This window comes from Sordaria macrospora, chromosome 1, assembly GCF_033870435.1.
Source record: "Sordaria macrospora chromosome 1, complete sequence".
NCBI lineage: Eukaryota > Fungi > Ascomycota > Sordariomycetes > Sordariales > Sordariaceae > Sordaria > Sordaria macrospora.
This window is the reverse complement of record NC_089371.1, coordinates 3638021-3654778: the sequence shown is the minus strand read 5'-3', so window position 1 is coordinate 3654778 and position 16758 is coordinate 3638021. Positions and strand designations below refer to the sequence as shown.

The 16758-nt window shown below is 52.2% G+C and overlaps 5 protein-coding genes across 5 annotated transcripts; 3 read left to right on the top strand and 2 right to left on the bottom strand.

The window, feature by feature from the left end:
* The first annotated feature begins 1453 nt into the window (after positions 1-1453).
* Positions 1454-2720, top strand: SMAC4_04238 (uncharacterized protein). The gene is made up of 3 exons (XM_003350885.2): positions 1454-1674; positions 1742-2158; positions 2243-2720. The coding sequence occupies exons 1-3, from the start codon at positions 1627-1629 to the stop codon at positions 2423-2425; spliced, it is 648 nt and encodes a 215-aa protein (XP_003350933.1). The 5' UTR covers positions 1454-1626; the 3' UTR covers positions 2426-2720.
* Positions 2721-3012: 292 nt separating this feature from the next.
* On the top strand, positions 3013-5575 carry SMAC4_13063 (uncharacterized protein; the record flags this gene model as incomplete). Its single annotated transcript, XM_066091243.1, has 2 exons — positions 3013-4215; positions 4268-5575. The coding sequence occupies 2 exons, from the start codon at positions 3013-3015 to the stop codon at positions 5573-5575; spliced, it is 2511 nt and encodes an 836-aa protein (XP_065945634.1).
* A 2244-nt stretch (positions 5576-7819) lies between these two features.
* SMAC4_04239 (uncharacterized protein) lies at positions 7820-11844 on the top strand (the record flags this gene model as incomplete). The annotated part of the gene is made up of 2 exons (XM_066090079.1): positions 7820-8655; positions 8759-11844. The coding sequence occupies 2 exons, from the start codon at positions 7820-7822 to the stop codon at positions 11733-11735; spliced, it is 3813 nt and encodes a 1270-aa protein (XP_065945633.1). The 3' UTR covers positions 11736-11844.
* A 558-nt stretch (positions 11845-12402) lies between these two features.
* SMAC4_12074 (uncharacterized protein) lies at positions 12403-13584 on the bottom strand (the record flags this gene model as incomplete). The annotated part of the gene is made up of 3 exons (XM_024655635.2): positions 13099-13584; positions 12707-13002; positions 12403-12584 (listed from the first exon to the last, which is right to left on the bottom strand). The coding sequence occupies exons 1-3, from the start codon at positions 13380-13382 to the stop codon at positions 12403-12405; spliced, it is 762 nt and encodes a 253-aa protein (XP_024510912.1). The 5' UTR covers positions 13383-13584.
* A 392-nt stretch (positions 13585-13976) lies between these two features.
* On the bottom strand, positions 13977-15773 carry SMAC4_04240 (uncharacterized protein). Its single transcript, XM_003350888.2, has one exon. It carries the CDS (start codon positions 15543-15545, stop codon positions 14544-14546), a length of 1002 nt encoding a protein of 333 aa, XP_003350936.1. The 5' UTR covers positions 15546-15773; the 3' UTR covers positions 13977-14543.
* Positions 15774-16758: the final 985 nt, after the last annotated feature.

The window sequence follows — 16758 nt, the reverse complement described above, 5'->3', positions numbered from 1 at the left end:
GGTTAGTTTCCCGTGGAAGGCAAGGCAGGGCTTACCTTTCACGAATGGCGACACCTATCTATCGTGGTACCGTTCTCAACGCCTTGCGGTAACCGAACCTATACGAAGACTTCCCGGATATTATCTACATATCTTATCTGTGGCTCTTCTATGCCAACGCTTGCCGTGACAGGACGGATGACGAGAACAGGTCTTCCTCCCGATGACACTTCCAATGAGCCGCGTAGGTATGTATCAACTTAGGTAAGGATGAACTCTACTTACTGTCTCTGAGAGTTTGTAAGCGAGGATGAACAACCTCCTTTCACCTTCAGGTCGTATTCTCATGTTGTCCCCGTCATCCTGCATACTCTAGTCTTGAGGTCGTTAATGAGGCTCAAGAGTCAAGACAGTCTCGTTCAACCCTACTATGTAACTAGTGTACATGTAGGCACGTGGTACCGTAAATGCGATAGCAGGTCAGCTTCCTTAGGGGTGGTGTTAGTGCGTTAGTGTCAGTCACATCCATGTCCAACACAGGAACTCATGATCTCCGTAACATTGCGTTAGCGTAACCAGCGGACAAAGGTGCCTGGCCTATGTCTTGGCTACACAGTAATGTTAGTGTAAATCATAGTACTAGAAGCAGACAACAGCCAACGACGACCCAAACAAAGTACAAACACCATTCTGAGTAAAGTATTCATATGCCGACCATTTGTGGTCCACCTTGCCATTGGGAAGACGGGTATGCCGTGGACTAGAGGTATGCGCATTCATCTATCTTGAGAGACGGTGTGCTAACCAGTCAAGTCAGGTGTTGCAATCCGATCCGTCACGAACCCTGGGGAAGGATGAATTAAGCTTCAAGAGACCACAGGGCGGAAATACACGGCAAAGAATCAGAAGTATCAGAAGGAATGAGAGGCGGCTCTGGCTTTCATCACATATATCTCGTCCAGTGGAGTTCCCGGGCCTTCCACGGTTTACCATCATACTGCTGAGTACACTGAGCCGCTGAAGATGGAGATGAATTCCAGAATGATTGCTGCCCTTGCGTCGTCGAGGATTGGAGTAATATCTGTTGGTCACTGCCAGTTGGGGATTAATTCTACGTTTTGGATCCTGGCCGGTGCTCGCTTTACACCTACGGGCTGACGAAGACTGGTTTGCCTACGTCCATCTCCCCGAGACCAGATGAAATTTGCATCTAGGCCCCAACAAGCCGAGGAAGACGGCCCTAGAACCAATGTTATCCCATTTCAAAGTGATGGCCCTGGGCCAGAACGCAAGATGAATGCGTTCGGTCATTCAAAAGTGGAAACTGAGTGGATGAAATAGAAAAACAGCGGGATAGATGGACGTGATTTGTTTGCTCGTCCTGCCGAGTATGATGGATCTAGAACTTTGTTGGGACGGTAATTCCATGACGGAAGGGTCGTCTGAACCAAATACAAGTGAGTGGAAGTGCTGAGGATCATCCACAGACTCGTCGCCATTCAGGTATAAAAGATAGGGCCTGCCCTGGTTTTCGAGGCACTGGAATTTCTTTCCTCATCATCTTCCCTGCTCCTGTACTAGCCATCCACTACCATCTTGCTTCCTTACTCCCACCTCCAACACAGCCCTACTGTCAATATCGTCACAATGCGATCCTCGGTTTTCATCTCCGGAGCCATTCTGGCCATTCTTCAGGTACGAGCTCCCGTTGGCAGGCTTGTGGCTCCTTTCGCACACAGCCATACTGATACTCGGATGTTAGGCTATTCCTTCGAGCGCCCTGCCGGCTGCTGATGCCAAATCGGCCCAGGGCCCCATTCCCGGCTACCGCATCGAGGATATCACCTGGCAAGTCAAGGCCCGTCCAGATGGCCCTACCATGAACGTTACCGGCACCATTCAGCAGGTTTTCGATGCTCTCGACAAGGCCAACCCCAACTTCCGCCATGACTTTGGCATCGCCAACAAGTCTGTGCTCCCTGCGACCGCTGAGTCCTCCAGCTCTTACGAGGTCGAGAAGGTCGTCTGCACTGGGTTTGATTATGCCCGGAAGGATGCTACCCAGGATGGCATCAAACACCTCAACAGTGTCCCTGGTGCGCCTGCCAACGGACCCGGCCCCGGCAACTGCGGTCGCGTTAGCTGCTCGTATGACAGCGCTATCTATTGGTGCAACGATGTAGGTGGTATCTTTGTCTTCACGGTGATGGAGATGACTCTCCAATCTTCGACACGGTTGCTGACCTTTCTCATCGCCTTATAGAACCCGGAGGTCAAGTCACTCGACTCGTACAGCTCCATCGGTTGGGCTGCTCAGTTTACTCTGGACTCCAAGGACAAAGCCTGCAAGGATATTTGGGGCGAAACCCCCGTTGACGACGGCGTCAAGGGCCAGGTCTTCGTCGAGGGCAACTGGAACGTTGTCGTCCGCAAGGATGACTGCTAAATGCATGTCCATGGTGCATACCTGAGGGGTCAACACTAGGTAAAGATGTCATGGATGTACGCATCACTCCCAGTGGGGATCATGAACCTCAAGCGAGGAGTGGAAGGAGGCAGAAGACGAATTTCCTGTGTGTGCTAGAGTTTGTGAGGAAGGAGCAACCTTTGCATGGAGCTTATGTGTCACTACCTACTACCTAATACTAATTCACATCCCGTCTCGTAACTTCCCTTTTCAGATATTTGAGCAGTCGCTCCTTCTGTTTTGGGTCAAATCCTATGAAATTTCCACGTTACGCTGCTTGCAAATTTTGCTGTCCTTTCAAAGTTCCTTTACATTCGAGTCGGTTTCACTAGCATCATCATCATCTGTCTGCGACCACCTTTTCCTCAGTACAACACTGCTAGTAGGAAGATAGGGAGCACCACTCCCCCGACTGAACTGGCTGATGCTATTGACTACTTACCTCGTGATTTTCCCGTAACCCCTCCATTCCTTCATGCCGTATTATTTGTTTTGTGGCACTCAGGTGGTCAGTTCCACCCCTTATCCTTAGATCCATCCTTAGAATTGTCCCTGGAGTTTCCGCGATGCCCATATCCCGCCTTCCCGAAGACACCAGTCGCTTACTCGGCTCGAGTCTGGTCATAACCTCGCCCATATTTCTCGTCAAGGAGTTGCTGGATAACGCAATCGACGCCGGAGCAACAGCTGTCGATATCTTGATTTCTCCAAACACCTTGGACAAGGTTGAAGTCAGAGACAACGGCGCTGGCATCAGTCCAAGCGATTTCGACCTTGTTGGACGATCAGGACATACCAGCAAGCTCATATCACTCCAAGACCTTGAGACTGTCGGTTGCAAGAGCCTTGGGTTTCGCGGCGTAGCCTTGGCCAGCGCCGCTGCTCTGGCAGAAATTGCAATCTGCACCAGAACATCTGCTGAGCCCGTGGCAACCATCTTACAACTCTCGAGAGAAGGTGTCGCAGCTGCTCGTGGACATAAATCTGCTCCTGTCGGCACTTCTGTTTGCGTCACCAATGTGTTCCGTGGGTTTCCAGTGAGGCACAAGAGAGACATCAGTGAAGCGACTGCGACCATCTTCAAGATCAAAGGCCTCTTGGAGTGCTACGCTCTAGCAAGACCGCAGGTCAAGTTGTCTTTCAAGGTCCTTGGAGGAAAGCAATGGTGGTCCTATGTTCCATCCTCTGGTGCCACCCTCAAAGACGCTATTGTTCAGGTAATGGGCCGGGAACTGGCAGCTCAATGCATGCTTCGGACTTCATCGTTCCCTGTATCCGACAATGAGACGAGAAACACACAGGACGGTAGTCTTCCCCCGACTGAGCAGCCATCCAAATTTGTATTTGAAGCCTATATCCCCTCCTCCGCGGCTGATACCCGAAAGATTTGCAAGGGTTCTTTCATCTCGGTAGATTCTCGACCTCTTTCATTCACTCAAGGGACCGCCAAGAGGTTGAAGGCCGTCTTCGAGAAGCTTTTCAAAGGATCCTTGACCTCTGAAGACCTATCAAAGCTTTCTGGAAGCCCGTTCATACGACTAAATATCAGATGCCCTCTTGGGTCCTATGATCCCAATGTGGAACCATCCAAATACGACGTTCTCTTCTATGACGAAGACTTAGTTCTTCGAGAGTTTGAGGAATTCTTATCGTCAATCTATCCCACCAACCACAGTGAGACCGGCCGTTCTTGCGGGGACAGAACAAGGGAAGCGGGTGTAGATGTATGCAATAACAGGATGGCTGATCAGCACGTTTCAACCCCCCAGGTGAACACTACATGACACATACAAAACTGCTAATGTACTAACAAGATATTAGGTTGAGACTACACGAGCAAAGGGGCCTGAGGCCGGATCCCAAAGCAACCATCCAGTTACCCCATCGAGCAACAACAGGAGACCATCCACTGCCAGTACTGCGCCCTTAGTGCAGACATGGTCTGTCGACATGCCTGCGGGTGATGGTGCCCTTAGCGATGGAGACGATGATTTCGACGTCCAAACACAGCCTGGTAGAGGAACGGCTCTCACAACACCCCCAACTGATGACGAACTTGTTGATCACTCAAAAGAGGGCCTTAATCCGTGGACGATTGCTAAATTGGTGGCCCCTCGGCGGCAGACACAGCAAAACCTAGGCAGCCCTACTCGGAGAACTGGGTATGCTATCCCAGATGAAGAACCGCCTTCAGAAGGACCGCCAGTGGAAGTGTCAGGATGGCAAGGCAACACACAATATCAACCTCCCCGAAGTACCCTGCCGGCGATTGAGAACAACTACACGGCCACAAGGACCCCATTCCGCAATCCGCTGCTGAATGTCGGGCAATCACCTTCCAAACCTACCAATCAACCCAACAACACCCCAACAATGGCGGTGGAACAATATTCGTATACAACACAAGGCCATAGTAGACGACCAGTGGGTAGGCGCTCATATCCAACTCATGCTGGGCGAGGCCCTGGGATGGTACAGTCCAAACTTTCTTTTGGCGGAGGCAGCTCTAAACGGCAACGAAAAAGACAGACGAATGATATCCACGAGCTTGAACAACCCGAAAGCACGGGCCTGAATGCTTACGGTGGTTTTTCCAGGCCCAACCAGCCACTCATAGGGTTACCCAGCCAGCATACCGCCAGAAGAGCCAACAACGACGACGCACTGCGGAGAACTATAGCTCAACCCAGAGCAGATAGTCTGACTGATATGCTGAGCGGCGGAAAGCCTGTCAACCCGAGGACTGATGACGACTTATCATCTATTATGGACGATGAGAAGGGCACTGAGGCAGCTTTGCCGAAGAATGATCCTAAAGGTTACTTAATACGGAGACAACGGTCACTTGCGGATAAGCCTCAGAGGAGAAAGATCCAACGCCTCAAGACGAACCTCTTACCACTGGAAAGTACGCCTCTGGGCTGCGAAACTCATAGGCTGACGCTGAAGCTTCACGTTAACCCGCAGACACTAGCCAGAAGGATGGGAAAGGCATCTTTGCTCGACAACTACGTAGTCGAAGGCGCGCTGGAGGACCAGTTGGAAGACGGTGGTATCAGTCCCGAGGAAGTAACTTCACTGGAAAGGCGAATTAAGCTTCTTTTGTCACAAACGAGACAGCAGTCGTAACCCGTCCTCGTCGATAGTGGGGAAAGCAGTAATATCTAGCACACGACAGACCCGCATATGTATATAGGCTAGTCAGTATCATTGTGTAATATCTCAACTGTTAGGACGTCCGTATGGGAACGAAAGAGGAAGAAGGAAGTTAACTACCTGAGGGCTTAAGGAGAGAAGGATGCGGTCGGATATTGGTTCGGAGAGGTGCCGAAAACCTAGGTGACATTTGAGGAAGATGGTGAAACGAACAGTAAGGGAATGCTTGGCCAGGTCCTTGTCAAATGTCGCCATGAAGGTGTATCCCAGCAGGGGGATGGTTGATATTTCGAGGAAGGAATAGGCTTAATGATGGACATATACTGCCGTGTTGGGAAGTGTGTTTGGGAGAAGGTTGAACATGGCTGGACGAAAGCATAGTGTAACGGGACGTAGTTGAGGTCATCTCGACATAGACTGTAACGTTTCGCATGAGACTCCCTTGTATGTGTCACACGGTTGAGGGTGCCCCATTGAGTGTGAATATGACTGAATGACTGACATGACAGTTCAGCGGCACGACATAGTGAAGATGATTGTCAAGCTGCAAGTTCGTATTCAAAAAGCTTCACTTTTGAAGGTCGTGAATTTTGCAGGCGGGAGTGATGATAGGTACGGTACGTAAGTACCTTGGCGAGCTTGGAAGCGCGCACCAACTGGTTGAAACTCCACCTCCACAATTTAGTAGTGTGCATAAGCTTGAGATTTGAGTGGCTGCTTACACCATGCAGTTGGTTCAACTCATCAAGAAGGTGGTTAGAATCTTTAATAACGGATATATGTACTCACAGCACAATCCAGATGGCAGAATGTCTCGAAAGACGTAGACATTGTTTTTAAAGAGTCAAGATGGTGTTCGCTGTTCTTCCAATCGGAAAAGAACGTCATTAGGGTACGAGACGGACCCAGTGTGATGCATACCGTGCGAATGATTTTCCGAGTTTATTTAGCGGGTACATGGTGTCCTTCGTCAGCCTCTGGCCCGGCGGGTTATCTGGGCGTCAAGTTCCTCTTCTTGTGCTCATTTCTCTTTGTCCTAATACCTTAAGGAGCTCGAATATCGGCGTCGAGAAAAGTGACTGTGAGCCTGAAATATGGCTCCCAAGGTAGTAAAGACTTAGATCCCTCATTTTGGTGTCCATTGATGCCAGCATACTTTTTTGTTTTTCCTGAAGGAAGAGATGTTTAAAGCATGGTCCCTGACGGCCAAACATCGAGATGATGGCGGACAGGCCCCGCTGTGCTGGCTGGCTAGTACAGTAGCTGCTGCGGCCCCCTGGGGGCACTGCCTCTTTCGGCCATGGTGTGGTGATCCTCTGCGTGGCTGCCCACCTCGGTGTTCCACTTTCGCTCTGCCAATGTACACAGTATCAGCGACGATAAGACGCATTGAACAGTGAAGTGGAAGTTGGCCAAGGTACGCAGGCACTGACTGAGTGGCAGGCCGGAAGCTTCTCATGGAACCTCAACACCTACATTATGTAGCAGTGCTACCTATAAGCGGCTGACCGTCCGCTGCCGCTGGAGCCGTGGAGTGGTGTGCCGGGGTTGGAACTTGTTGAATGGATACCTCTACCGATAATCGATACCGCTTGGGTTTCTTCAGTTAGGTTCCTTCGACCTAGGTTGCCAACTGCGGTATGCCTGTTCCTTACCTACTTTCCAGACCCATTTTACTTCGTTCCAACATCGAGATTTGAAGCTTCTTTCGTATCTATCCTTTCTATCAGCGGGCATCTGATGGACCAAATCTGGGCCTCACCGTCTTCCTGCACCCGACCAGAGCGATTTCCATTGGATTCCAGCTCAGCGCCCCACGGTGGCGCATCGTTTGGGCACATTTCCAGCACTGAGGTGCTCCTACTAGAGCAATCGCTACCACCACAACGGCAATCGCGACAAACACCAGATCAATTACAACGACATAGTCTCCGGCTACCGCCTTTGCGACGACGTCAAAGAAAGAGCCAATACATTCGATCGCAACTCCAACAACGGCAATCGCAACCACGGCAGCAGCACCAGCCTCACGATCAACATCGGCGGCGGGGACGGCGGGGACGGGAAGAACAAGGACCAGGGCGAGGACGAGGACCAAGGCGGGAAAGAAAAGCGAAACACGACGACGACTGCCGCGATTCCCAAGGACTCCAATATTCCTCAATATGTACAGCATGTAGACAATTGCCGCCGTACTGCTGTCTGTCATCGTCAACCATGCCGGTGGCTTCTCCCTTCGACCTTTGGTTTGCGCCATCCGCAGCTCTTGCGCCAAATCGAAAATTGGAACTGGATGATGGAAGTGTTCAGGTTCTGGATAGTCTTTGTCCAGGTTCCGCTGTCTGCGATGCTCACATGCCGGCCGGCTGCTGCGTCGTCTGCGCCGACATGACATCTCAGAAAATGACGTCCTCAGGCGCCTCATCCAATCCTGCCTCAAGCCGTTCCGATGTCCGTTGCGAACGGCCGTCGGGACCATTGTTGACGGTCCCAAAGTCATGGAGGACGGGACGCACGGACGAGGACGGCCCAAGGCCAAGTGCACGCATAACCCCTGGCTCACATACCTCTAGCCGCCTCCTGCTGCGGCTATCAGGCAGGTTGAGATGCCTGTTTCTCTTGGCTTTGCAGTTGCTCTGGGTACAGTCCGCTACGGCGGTTCTGATCCCGTTTGACAATTGCCTGGATAAGTCCTACCAGATGGACAAGCCGACACGTCTACAATGGGTGCCCCTCTTTGTCGATGCCTCGTTCGATGACCACGACGACAGACACACACTGAAGCTGACCATGTGGGGGAACGTAACCGGCGTGGCTAGTTCTGGAAACATCATGCTCCCCGCCCCCGGCAGTCCGGACTGGAACGACACATCCAAACACGATGGCAAGATTGTCGCCGTGCCAGAACCGGAGTCGAGCAACCCAAAGGTCACCACTCTTTTCACAAACATCAATGTTCTCACGTATAATGAGGCCACGGAACGCACCGACTTTTGCAACCAATCGTTGAAGCACGGAGTTTGTCCTTTAGGTCCTGTGTGGGACTTTAACAGGTAGGTTCAACCTCGCTCGTCCTTCAATGGCCAAAGGACCCCGTTACTTGGCCTTGTTTGTCCTTGTCCCCTTTGTGACTTCATTAGCTGACTATGCTCTCAGCACGAATGGAACGAATCGGGATGATCTTCCCTATGTGACGTACATCAAAGACTTCTATTCATCCTATGCCTTCAGCTCATTTGCCTCCGAGTTCTCCATCGTCTACGGAGATTCTGGAAGTACACAGATCGGCTGTGTATCGGCCACCGTGACGCCTGACCTAGGCAATCTGGCCTGGATGCTCAAGTTCCTGCCTCTAATAGTCCTCATCTTCGTCGGAGTCGCCACCATCTTCGCTGCCATCTTCAGTCCATGGGGCACCAGCGATGTTTTCCACTGGACATCCAACTACGGCCGTGACCCCGACCTGCTGCGCCTGGTCACGCCAGGTTTTGGAGATTGCCTCCAGTACATACAGTTCGTCGTGCTCACCGGCGGCCTGACCCTCAATTATCCGGGTTTTTACCAACCGATCGTCAGCCAGGGCTCATGGTCAGCACTAATGTTTAATCAAAGCTTTGTGAGCGACAGTCCTGGGTGGATAGGCCTCCGAGATGGCATCTATTTTACCGAGGGCAAGTACGGACTTCAGCGGCTTGCTCACTTGGTGGGAGTGGGTGAGGTCGAAGACATTTGGGCCGGCATGATGGTGTGGCTCATGGCCATCATCGGAGCCGTTTTTGTCCTTACCCAGGGTGCCTTCTTGGTCAAGTGGCTGTATCGTTCCCTTAGGCACGTTCCCGAGGAAGATCTCCGACACAAGAACCTCCCCTTTACCCTGGGCAACATCGTCAGACTTGTTTTGAATTACTTCCTGCTACCCATCGTTGCTCTATCTACCTTTCAACTAGTGGTGGCAACCCACTCTCCAGCTTACACAGTCGCACTGGCAGTTGTCACTTTGGTTCTCATCATTGGCTTTGCCGCATGGTTGCTTCACCTCATTGCTACCTCGAGGCCAAGAGCGTTTCTCTTCGATGACCTCCCTACGGTGCTTCTCTATGGGCCCCTTTACAACACTTACTCTGATGAGGCGGCGGCGTTCGCGCTTATACCGGTTTTCCTGAGTTTTCTTCGAGGCATTGCCATCGGAGCTGTCCAGCCTGCTGGTGTAGCACAGGTGGTCCTCCTTGCCATCTGCGAGATTATTCAGATACTGACCTTGCATGCCTTCCGCCCTTTCCATTCACCAACCTCGATGAACGCATATCATACCCTCTTCTCTGGGCTTCGTCTTGTCAGTATACTCATGATGGTGGCCTTTGTGCCGTCGCTGGAGGTTCAGGAAGGGCCAAAGGGCTGGGTCGGCTACGCGATACTTGTTATCCACGCCGGCGTTCTCGTTCTAGGATTCTTCTTGAACGCAGTCCAAACCATCGTCGAAGTTGTAGCACGGCTGCTGGGAGCTGGTGGAGATGACGTTCGAGGGCAGTCTAGGGGCGGGCTCTCAAAGATCTTTGGAATGCGCCAGTTGTCACGCCGTATGGCCAGGCCTGCTGGTGGCCCCATCAGACATAGTCAACTCTCTAGTGCGGCGATGCTCGACACGGATGAGACCTTCAAGACCGGTTATGTTATGAACCCAGGCCGCATACGGAGCGAGTCGGCGGGGAGCATAGGGCTTATGACGAAGCATCATCGCCATAGCTCGTCTGGGCTTGAGGATGTCAGCCTTAACACGGCCGTTCGAAATCTCGACAATGGGTCGTTTACGCCGACTACGCCTGGAGAGGCCAGCACGTTCTCGTTTGCGGCTTCTGCCCAAGCCCAAGGGCGGTCTCCTAGCGCATTTGGCATGCCGACTGTCGACCCTTACTTCAGGCCACCTCGAAGACGCACAACCATTGAAAGCGCGTATTCTCCCGGTGCCAAACCAGGTGGTTCATGGACTAGCGCCGACTGGTCACAGAAACGCCTTAGCCAGTCAGGAGCCCCGCTCAACGACGCCGCGGAGTTTGATCCTCAAATGTCGAGAAGTGCCACCCCTGGTCCTTACATGATTGCCTATCCTCCAAGGACCGATTACACCACACGTGAAGTTGATTATTATTACGGTCTCAGGGGAGAAAGACTCAACTCGGACGCGCCTAGCCGCAAGCTCGGAACTGGACCGGCTGACCCAACCGGGCCAATGGCTTCGGCAGCTGGATGGCTTCGAAACATTCTCGGCAGAAGTAGCAAGGAGAAGGGCAAGGGCTTCGAGGTGGTGAGGAGTGCGCGTATGCCACCAGCCATGCGTACCGGAGCGGTCGACTATGAGGATGAGTCGCCGCCAGAAGGGATACCAGTGGCGATGGGCGTGATCCGTAATGGGCCGATTGAATCCGACGAAGAGGATAATGTGCGACAGACCAATGCAGACCGGGACACAGCAGATCGTGCAGCAGCAGAAGCGGTGCCTCTTAGGGCAGCAGAGGGTACCAACGATGACGCACGAGACGAAACGGAAGCATACCACGATTCGGAAAATTTGCCTGCTGAACCGGGCCTCGCAACAGTTAGCCAGTCAAGTAGGGCTCAGACAGTGACCCGCCGCGGTAACCGGACTTCGAATGAGGCCGACAACGATCCGTCCCCTCTTCTTTCGCCGCCGCGGAGAAGTTCCAAGCGCAATTCTTACCATCACACACGCAGCGGCTCCGGCCCTATTAGTAACACACCACCGCCGGGTCTGCCAGTCCTAGAATCCGGGGGCCCGCAACAACAACAACAACAACAGCACCAGACCAGGCCCGCCTCATCACTGGCCGTGTCTGCACGCCTCCCCTTCGAACGCACTAATTCGCAAAAGAGACTCTCTAGCTCCTCAATTGGTGTAAGCGAAGATCTGAGTTCCGGCGACGCCTATACGGGATCCAGGACGGGATCGGGGTTGAACGAAAGTTACGGGTTCGTGAACCAGGGGAACGTAAATAGGGTTGAGCAGGGCCACGAGCCTGATTTGTTAGGAAGCGTGGCGGAGGTTGGACTAATTGGTCGTGACAATTCCCGAGGCAGCAGTCAAACGGGAAACACCTCCAGGTACTCAGGGATGTGAAATGAAAAGGAAAAGAAGTAATGGGGAGCTAGCTCGGGTATAACAAGTTCCCTTTTGTTTACCTTTTGCTCTTTTTTTTTTTTTTTTTTTTTTTTTGGTTTTTGTTGCCCTTTTCGTTGTCAGTCTAGATGGATATCGGAAAACGGTTATATAGCTTACTTGGGGTTCTGAGAGTTTTAGCGATGGCGTACACAAGCGGCTACAAAAATCTGCTATGTTTTGGAGATTTCATAATGTCCCTCTTTTCCTTGCTGGCTTTGATTTTGTGCCTTGCGATATATATATGTCTTTTCGCCCATCCAGTTTTGGTCACTCACTCTTCATCTTTACGTGAACTTGCGCTTTGACTTGGCATTCACTTAACGTCTCCATCACCTTCGCATTTTGTGATCGTTTTTTGTACAAACTTTGAAATCTTGCTAATCATGATTGCATACGTACAGATGAAGGTAGTAAAGTATCTGATCTCATGACTCCTTGGATTTATTCATGACTTCGTTGATATCGTAACCCACAAAATGAGAAAAGAAAGGTACTGGCCTCGTTGAAGGCACCTCTTTCGCACTTCCTCATCATCACTCCATTCGTTCGTTACTTTCCCTCTCAAGTGTCCATCACCGATCATCTCAATACCGATAGGGGGAAGCGCCTTCCCGAGAGTGCAGAATCAGAGAAGACCTGACACCGTCGCTACCACAACAGCAGCAACCAGAAGACCGGTAAAGCCTCTCTTCGAGGACGCGCGGTTAGGCGCACCCGTGCCAAAGTAGAAGCCGCTGGCGGTTGTGGCCGTCATTGAGCACATGTTGTTCTCTAGACCGTGGCAAGCTACGCTTGACAAGCTGCTGCCTTTGACGTTGAAAAAAAAGAAACAGTCAGCGACACGTCCGGCTCCAGATCACGAAGAAAATGAATTAAAAGTTTTTTTGTCCGAAGACCAGCAGGGGAGGTGAGAGCCAGGTGAGACTTACAAATCCTAGAAGCACTCTCAGGCCCGACCGTAGTCCCGACATTAGCACCCACGGTCGTTCCCTCGCCGCCGGGTACCACAATCGTGACGCCGTACTGACCGCCCAGACCGTCCAGCTTGTCGCTGCAGGCAACGTAGTTGGCGCTGCATTGGCTGACGGCCGAAGAGCACTGCTCGGCGTCCGGGAAGTACGTGGCGACGTAGGGGAAGGAAAAGTAGGGGTTGACGACGAAGGAGACAGGTGCAGTCGGGCTTGGGGCGGCGAAGCCGGCGGGGGCGGTGCCGGTGCAGACGGCACTGGGCGGGAGGTGTTAGTGAGGACTTCGACATGAGGTGTTCATCACTCAACCTTGAAGTGAGTTCGGTATGACTATAATATTGTTGTTTACATACTTTACAGGACAGCAGGCCGGCTGGTTGCTCTGATCAAGGGCGCAGGTGTAGCCGTACTGGCAACATACGTCGCTGAAGGCAGCTCCCACTCCTGAGCAGCTGAAGAAGTTGGAGATGCATCCCTGCCGCTTTTCGAGTACGTTGCTGCTGCCGTCGTTGATGCTAATTGCCCTCGCTGTTTCAACGGGCAGGAACGGTTGTTGAGCGTGGACGGACAAGACCAGGAAGGAAAGCACAAAGGCTTGCCATGTCTCAAAACGGGAATGCGACTGCTGATTATCCATGACGGCAAATCTGTATTGCTTGGAAGGTGAACCAAACTGTAAAAGTCGGTAAGAAGGATGCGGTTAGAAATGGTTTGATAAGAGCTGAGCCTGGGATGAGTCTGGTACCAGCCCCCGTCGTCCGATCTTTTTTTTTATGAGGCTTTCCGGATGAAGTCGGTCAGCAGCAGCAGCAGCAGCAGCTCAGATCAGCCACAGATGAAAGTTCTGAGGAGGAGTGCGAACGAGTTCCAGAGCATCCAGGTGGGAAGCCTATATGCAAAGCTGAGATGCAACCCTGCGCATTTTAGAACCCGGGAGGCTGGAAATCGTGGTTGGTACGGCGTGATAGGACTTGGCGAGCCCACCATCGCGGGCGGGCTGACTGGGTGCTGGTTGCGCTGGCACATCTTCTCAGCTACGAGCAAGCGCTTGTTGGTGCCCGCGAGACCGGTCGGTATTCCCGTACTGTCACTGAAAACTTGTAGGACAAGAGCTTCTGAGAAAAGCCCGTATTGACCAATGATGTGTCTTTAATACAGGCTATATTTGTGTGTAAGCTAACAGAGCTGAATGTTCTCTGCATTGAATGGAGCCAGCAAGGATCGCGTGAAGTGAGTAATTGAAAGGTGTGAGCATAATTTTCAGTGTACGTTGTCAGTCCTTGAAAGCCGATCGGGTGTTGAAATGTAGTAACAAAAGCCTTCAAAAAGGCATTTGTCTGGTTCGTGTAAGGGTACCTGGAATGGTTGAACTAGACGATAGCTTCACAGCTCCTATATCTCCACCACTTGTGTAACATTCAGTGATGTCATTTGTTGGCCGAATCAGTGAAGCACTCAACACCGCTGCCACAGCAACCACCACACACACAGTACGGGGTCGCCCCGCGGGTATGTAAAATACATACGATCCTTACGATCCATACGCTCCATATCCTGCCAGGCTGCCTGTCGCCCATACTAATGAGCAAAAGGGTTTCGTTCGAAAGGTTTGCAGCAGAGACCACAAGAGTCCAAGATCCCCTTGCCCATGATCCTTGTTTCTTTTTTTCAGCTGGAACCCCACCGCCGGCATTCTCATATGAATTTATCATGCTTGTTGTTCTTCGTGGGGCTCGATGGCACGCCGACTACTTGTACCTCAACTCCCGGCAACCGAGATGGAGGGCACACGAGGTTCCTATGCTCCCCGCAAATGTCCGAGAATGGCGCGGAGCCGCAAGAGAGCTGTTGGCTCCGGCGGCCTTTCGCCCGGCTTAACTTCCTCTAGCTGTTTCACTTCCTTCTTTGCTTCCTCCACCAGAGCGCCCAGATCTCCCCAAACCTCGTCGTGATAGCCGGTCAACACACGAGACCACTGATTGATCCATGCTTCCCAGCCTTCGCCCATGTCTTCCGTGCCCATCAAATCCCTCGTATCTGGCGCCGTTGGAACACCATCAAACCCTAGCAAGGAGGGCGGGATGAAGTTGAGCGCATGATCCCACGCTATGGGTGATGTGCTGCTGTCGAGATCGTTCCCGAATAAAGCCTTGCGCAAGCTAGCCATGTCTTCCGGTGATATCGTATCCTCTTCCGGCCCTGCGAGCTCCGCATCCAGATTCAGATCGCCCGAGAGCAATGCTACGACCTCCATGCCATCGCGAGCTTCCTGTTCGGCGACAGTGGATGCCGGAAGAGAATGAGTCCATTGGTCGTTCATGGTTGGTACTGTTGAGCTCGGATCACTGCTTCTCATATGCCAACCCCCTTCCAATCCAACTGATCCTTCGGGTGCCGTAAGTGGCTCGGTGGTGTTGAGAAAGGCGGCGAAAGAAGCTTCTTGCGTGGCAATATGTTCTTGTGTTTGGGCTGACCTGATGGCCTCGGCACCATGAGAGGCAGAGTGAAGCTGGGCAGAACTCTCACCGACGCGTTCAAGACTTTCCGTGGCCCTTGCCGCTGCTGCTGCTGCCGCCGTTCGTGAGCCTTCTCCCTTCTCACCATTGCCTAGCCCTGAAACTGCGCCGGCCATGTTCTCTTTTGAAAACAAAGCTGAAGGTAGTGATGCTGCTGACTTGCCGATGCGAGAAAGCAGATTGTCCCCGCCCCCAGCATCACTCGCAACGCCTGTTTCCTCCGACGTCCCAACATCCTTTCCTTTGCCCTTGGCCTTTTCAGGCATGGCCCCTTTGCTTTCCATCTTTGACCGTAAAGCGTGATGGCCGGTGGCTGTATGTATCCGGTACCAAGTTTTGAGATAGATGTAGGTGCAAGCGGGAGAGTTGAGAAAGAAAGATGTGTATCAATGAGATAGCAATAAGGAAGAAAAGAAAGGAAACCAAGAAGCAGCAACGTGCTGCCCAACACCACTGCAATATGTGGAGGCCCTTGTCACCTGTCGAAAGTCCAAGAAGACGAAGGATGTCCTGGCCCGGTCCGGAGCCATGATGCGGACGGGGGGAGGGTGGGTATCAAGCAACTTATATAGTCCCGGCTCCCGGGGAGGATCCGCAACGTCCAAGATACCTAGGCCCGAAGTTTCAAGGCAGGCCCGGTTCATTACACGTGCTTTTTTCCGATGATTCATGCAACATGTGTCTTTCGGCATTGGCCGTGCGGCTACAGCAGCGGTTGGAGATTTCAGGCTTTTTATATTCAGACGACATCTCGGAGATAGATATATCAATCAAATCCGACACGTTTTGGTGTCCAGTTGCGAAATCAAACAGCCGGATATCTCTTAGTGGATTAAGTACCCGTCTCACCCCGTCAAGCCCGGTCCCGAGATAAGTTGGCAGTTGTGAACAAAATGACGGAAGCTGTCATTCGATTGGATGATAACAAAGGCTCCAAAGGCAATTGAACAAACAAACGACGGCACTACCATACAGGGCAACACCAACACAGGCCATGGACACGATAACCCCATGATGCCGTTGAGAGACCATCGACCATCGCTGTGAGCTGGGATATATTGATCCATACCTTACCTCGTGCACGATTAGTAAATAGCCAGCTGGTTCAGAGAAAGGACGCCTCTCCAGTAATTGATATGTGTGTAATACCCTCAGATAGTGCAAAGGTAACATGTGTTGTAGTTGTAGATACCTACCGTCGCCGGGATGGAATGGACCCCGCAATTGCTCACTGGCGGAAGCTGCCCTGTTGAACGGGACCCTCCACCGGGCAGCAGGCCTGGCTGGATGACCGTGAAACTGAGCCCAGGGCATGGGCTGACCCCATGTTGAAGACGGGAGGGAGGGGCCAGCCTGACCACCACCACAGTAAAAGGTACCTCAACGCCCGCCTACCTACCTAGTGCCCACTTTGTACCTCGCTAACTAGCTCGTCATTCCCTTCAATCAAAGCTCTTGACTGCCCGGCAGGAAGAGGTCGTCCGTCGTTCTCGCTGC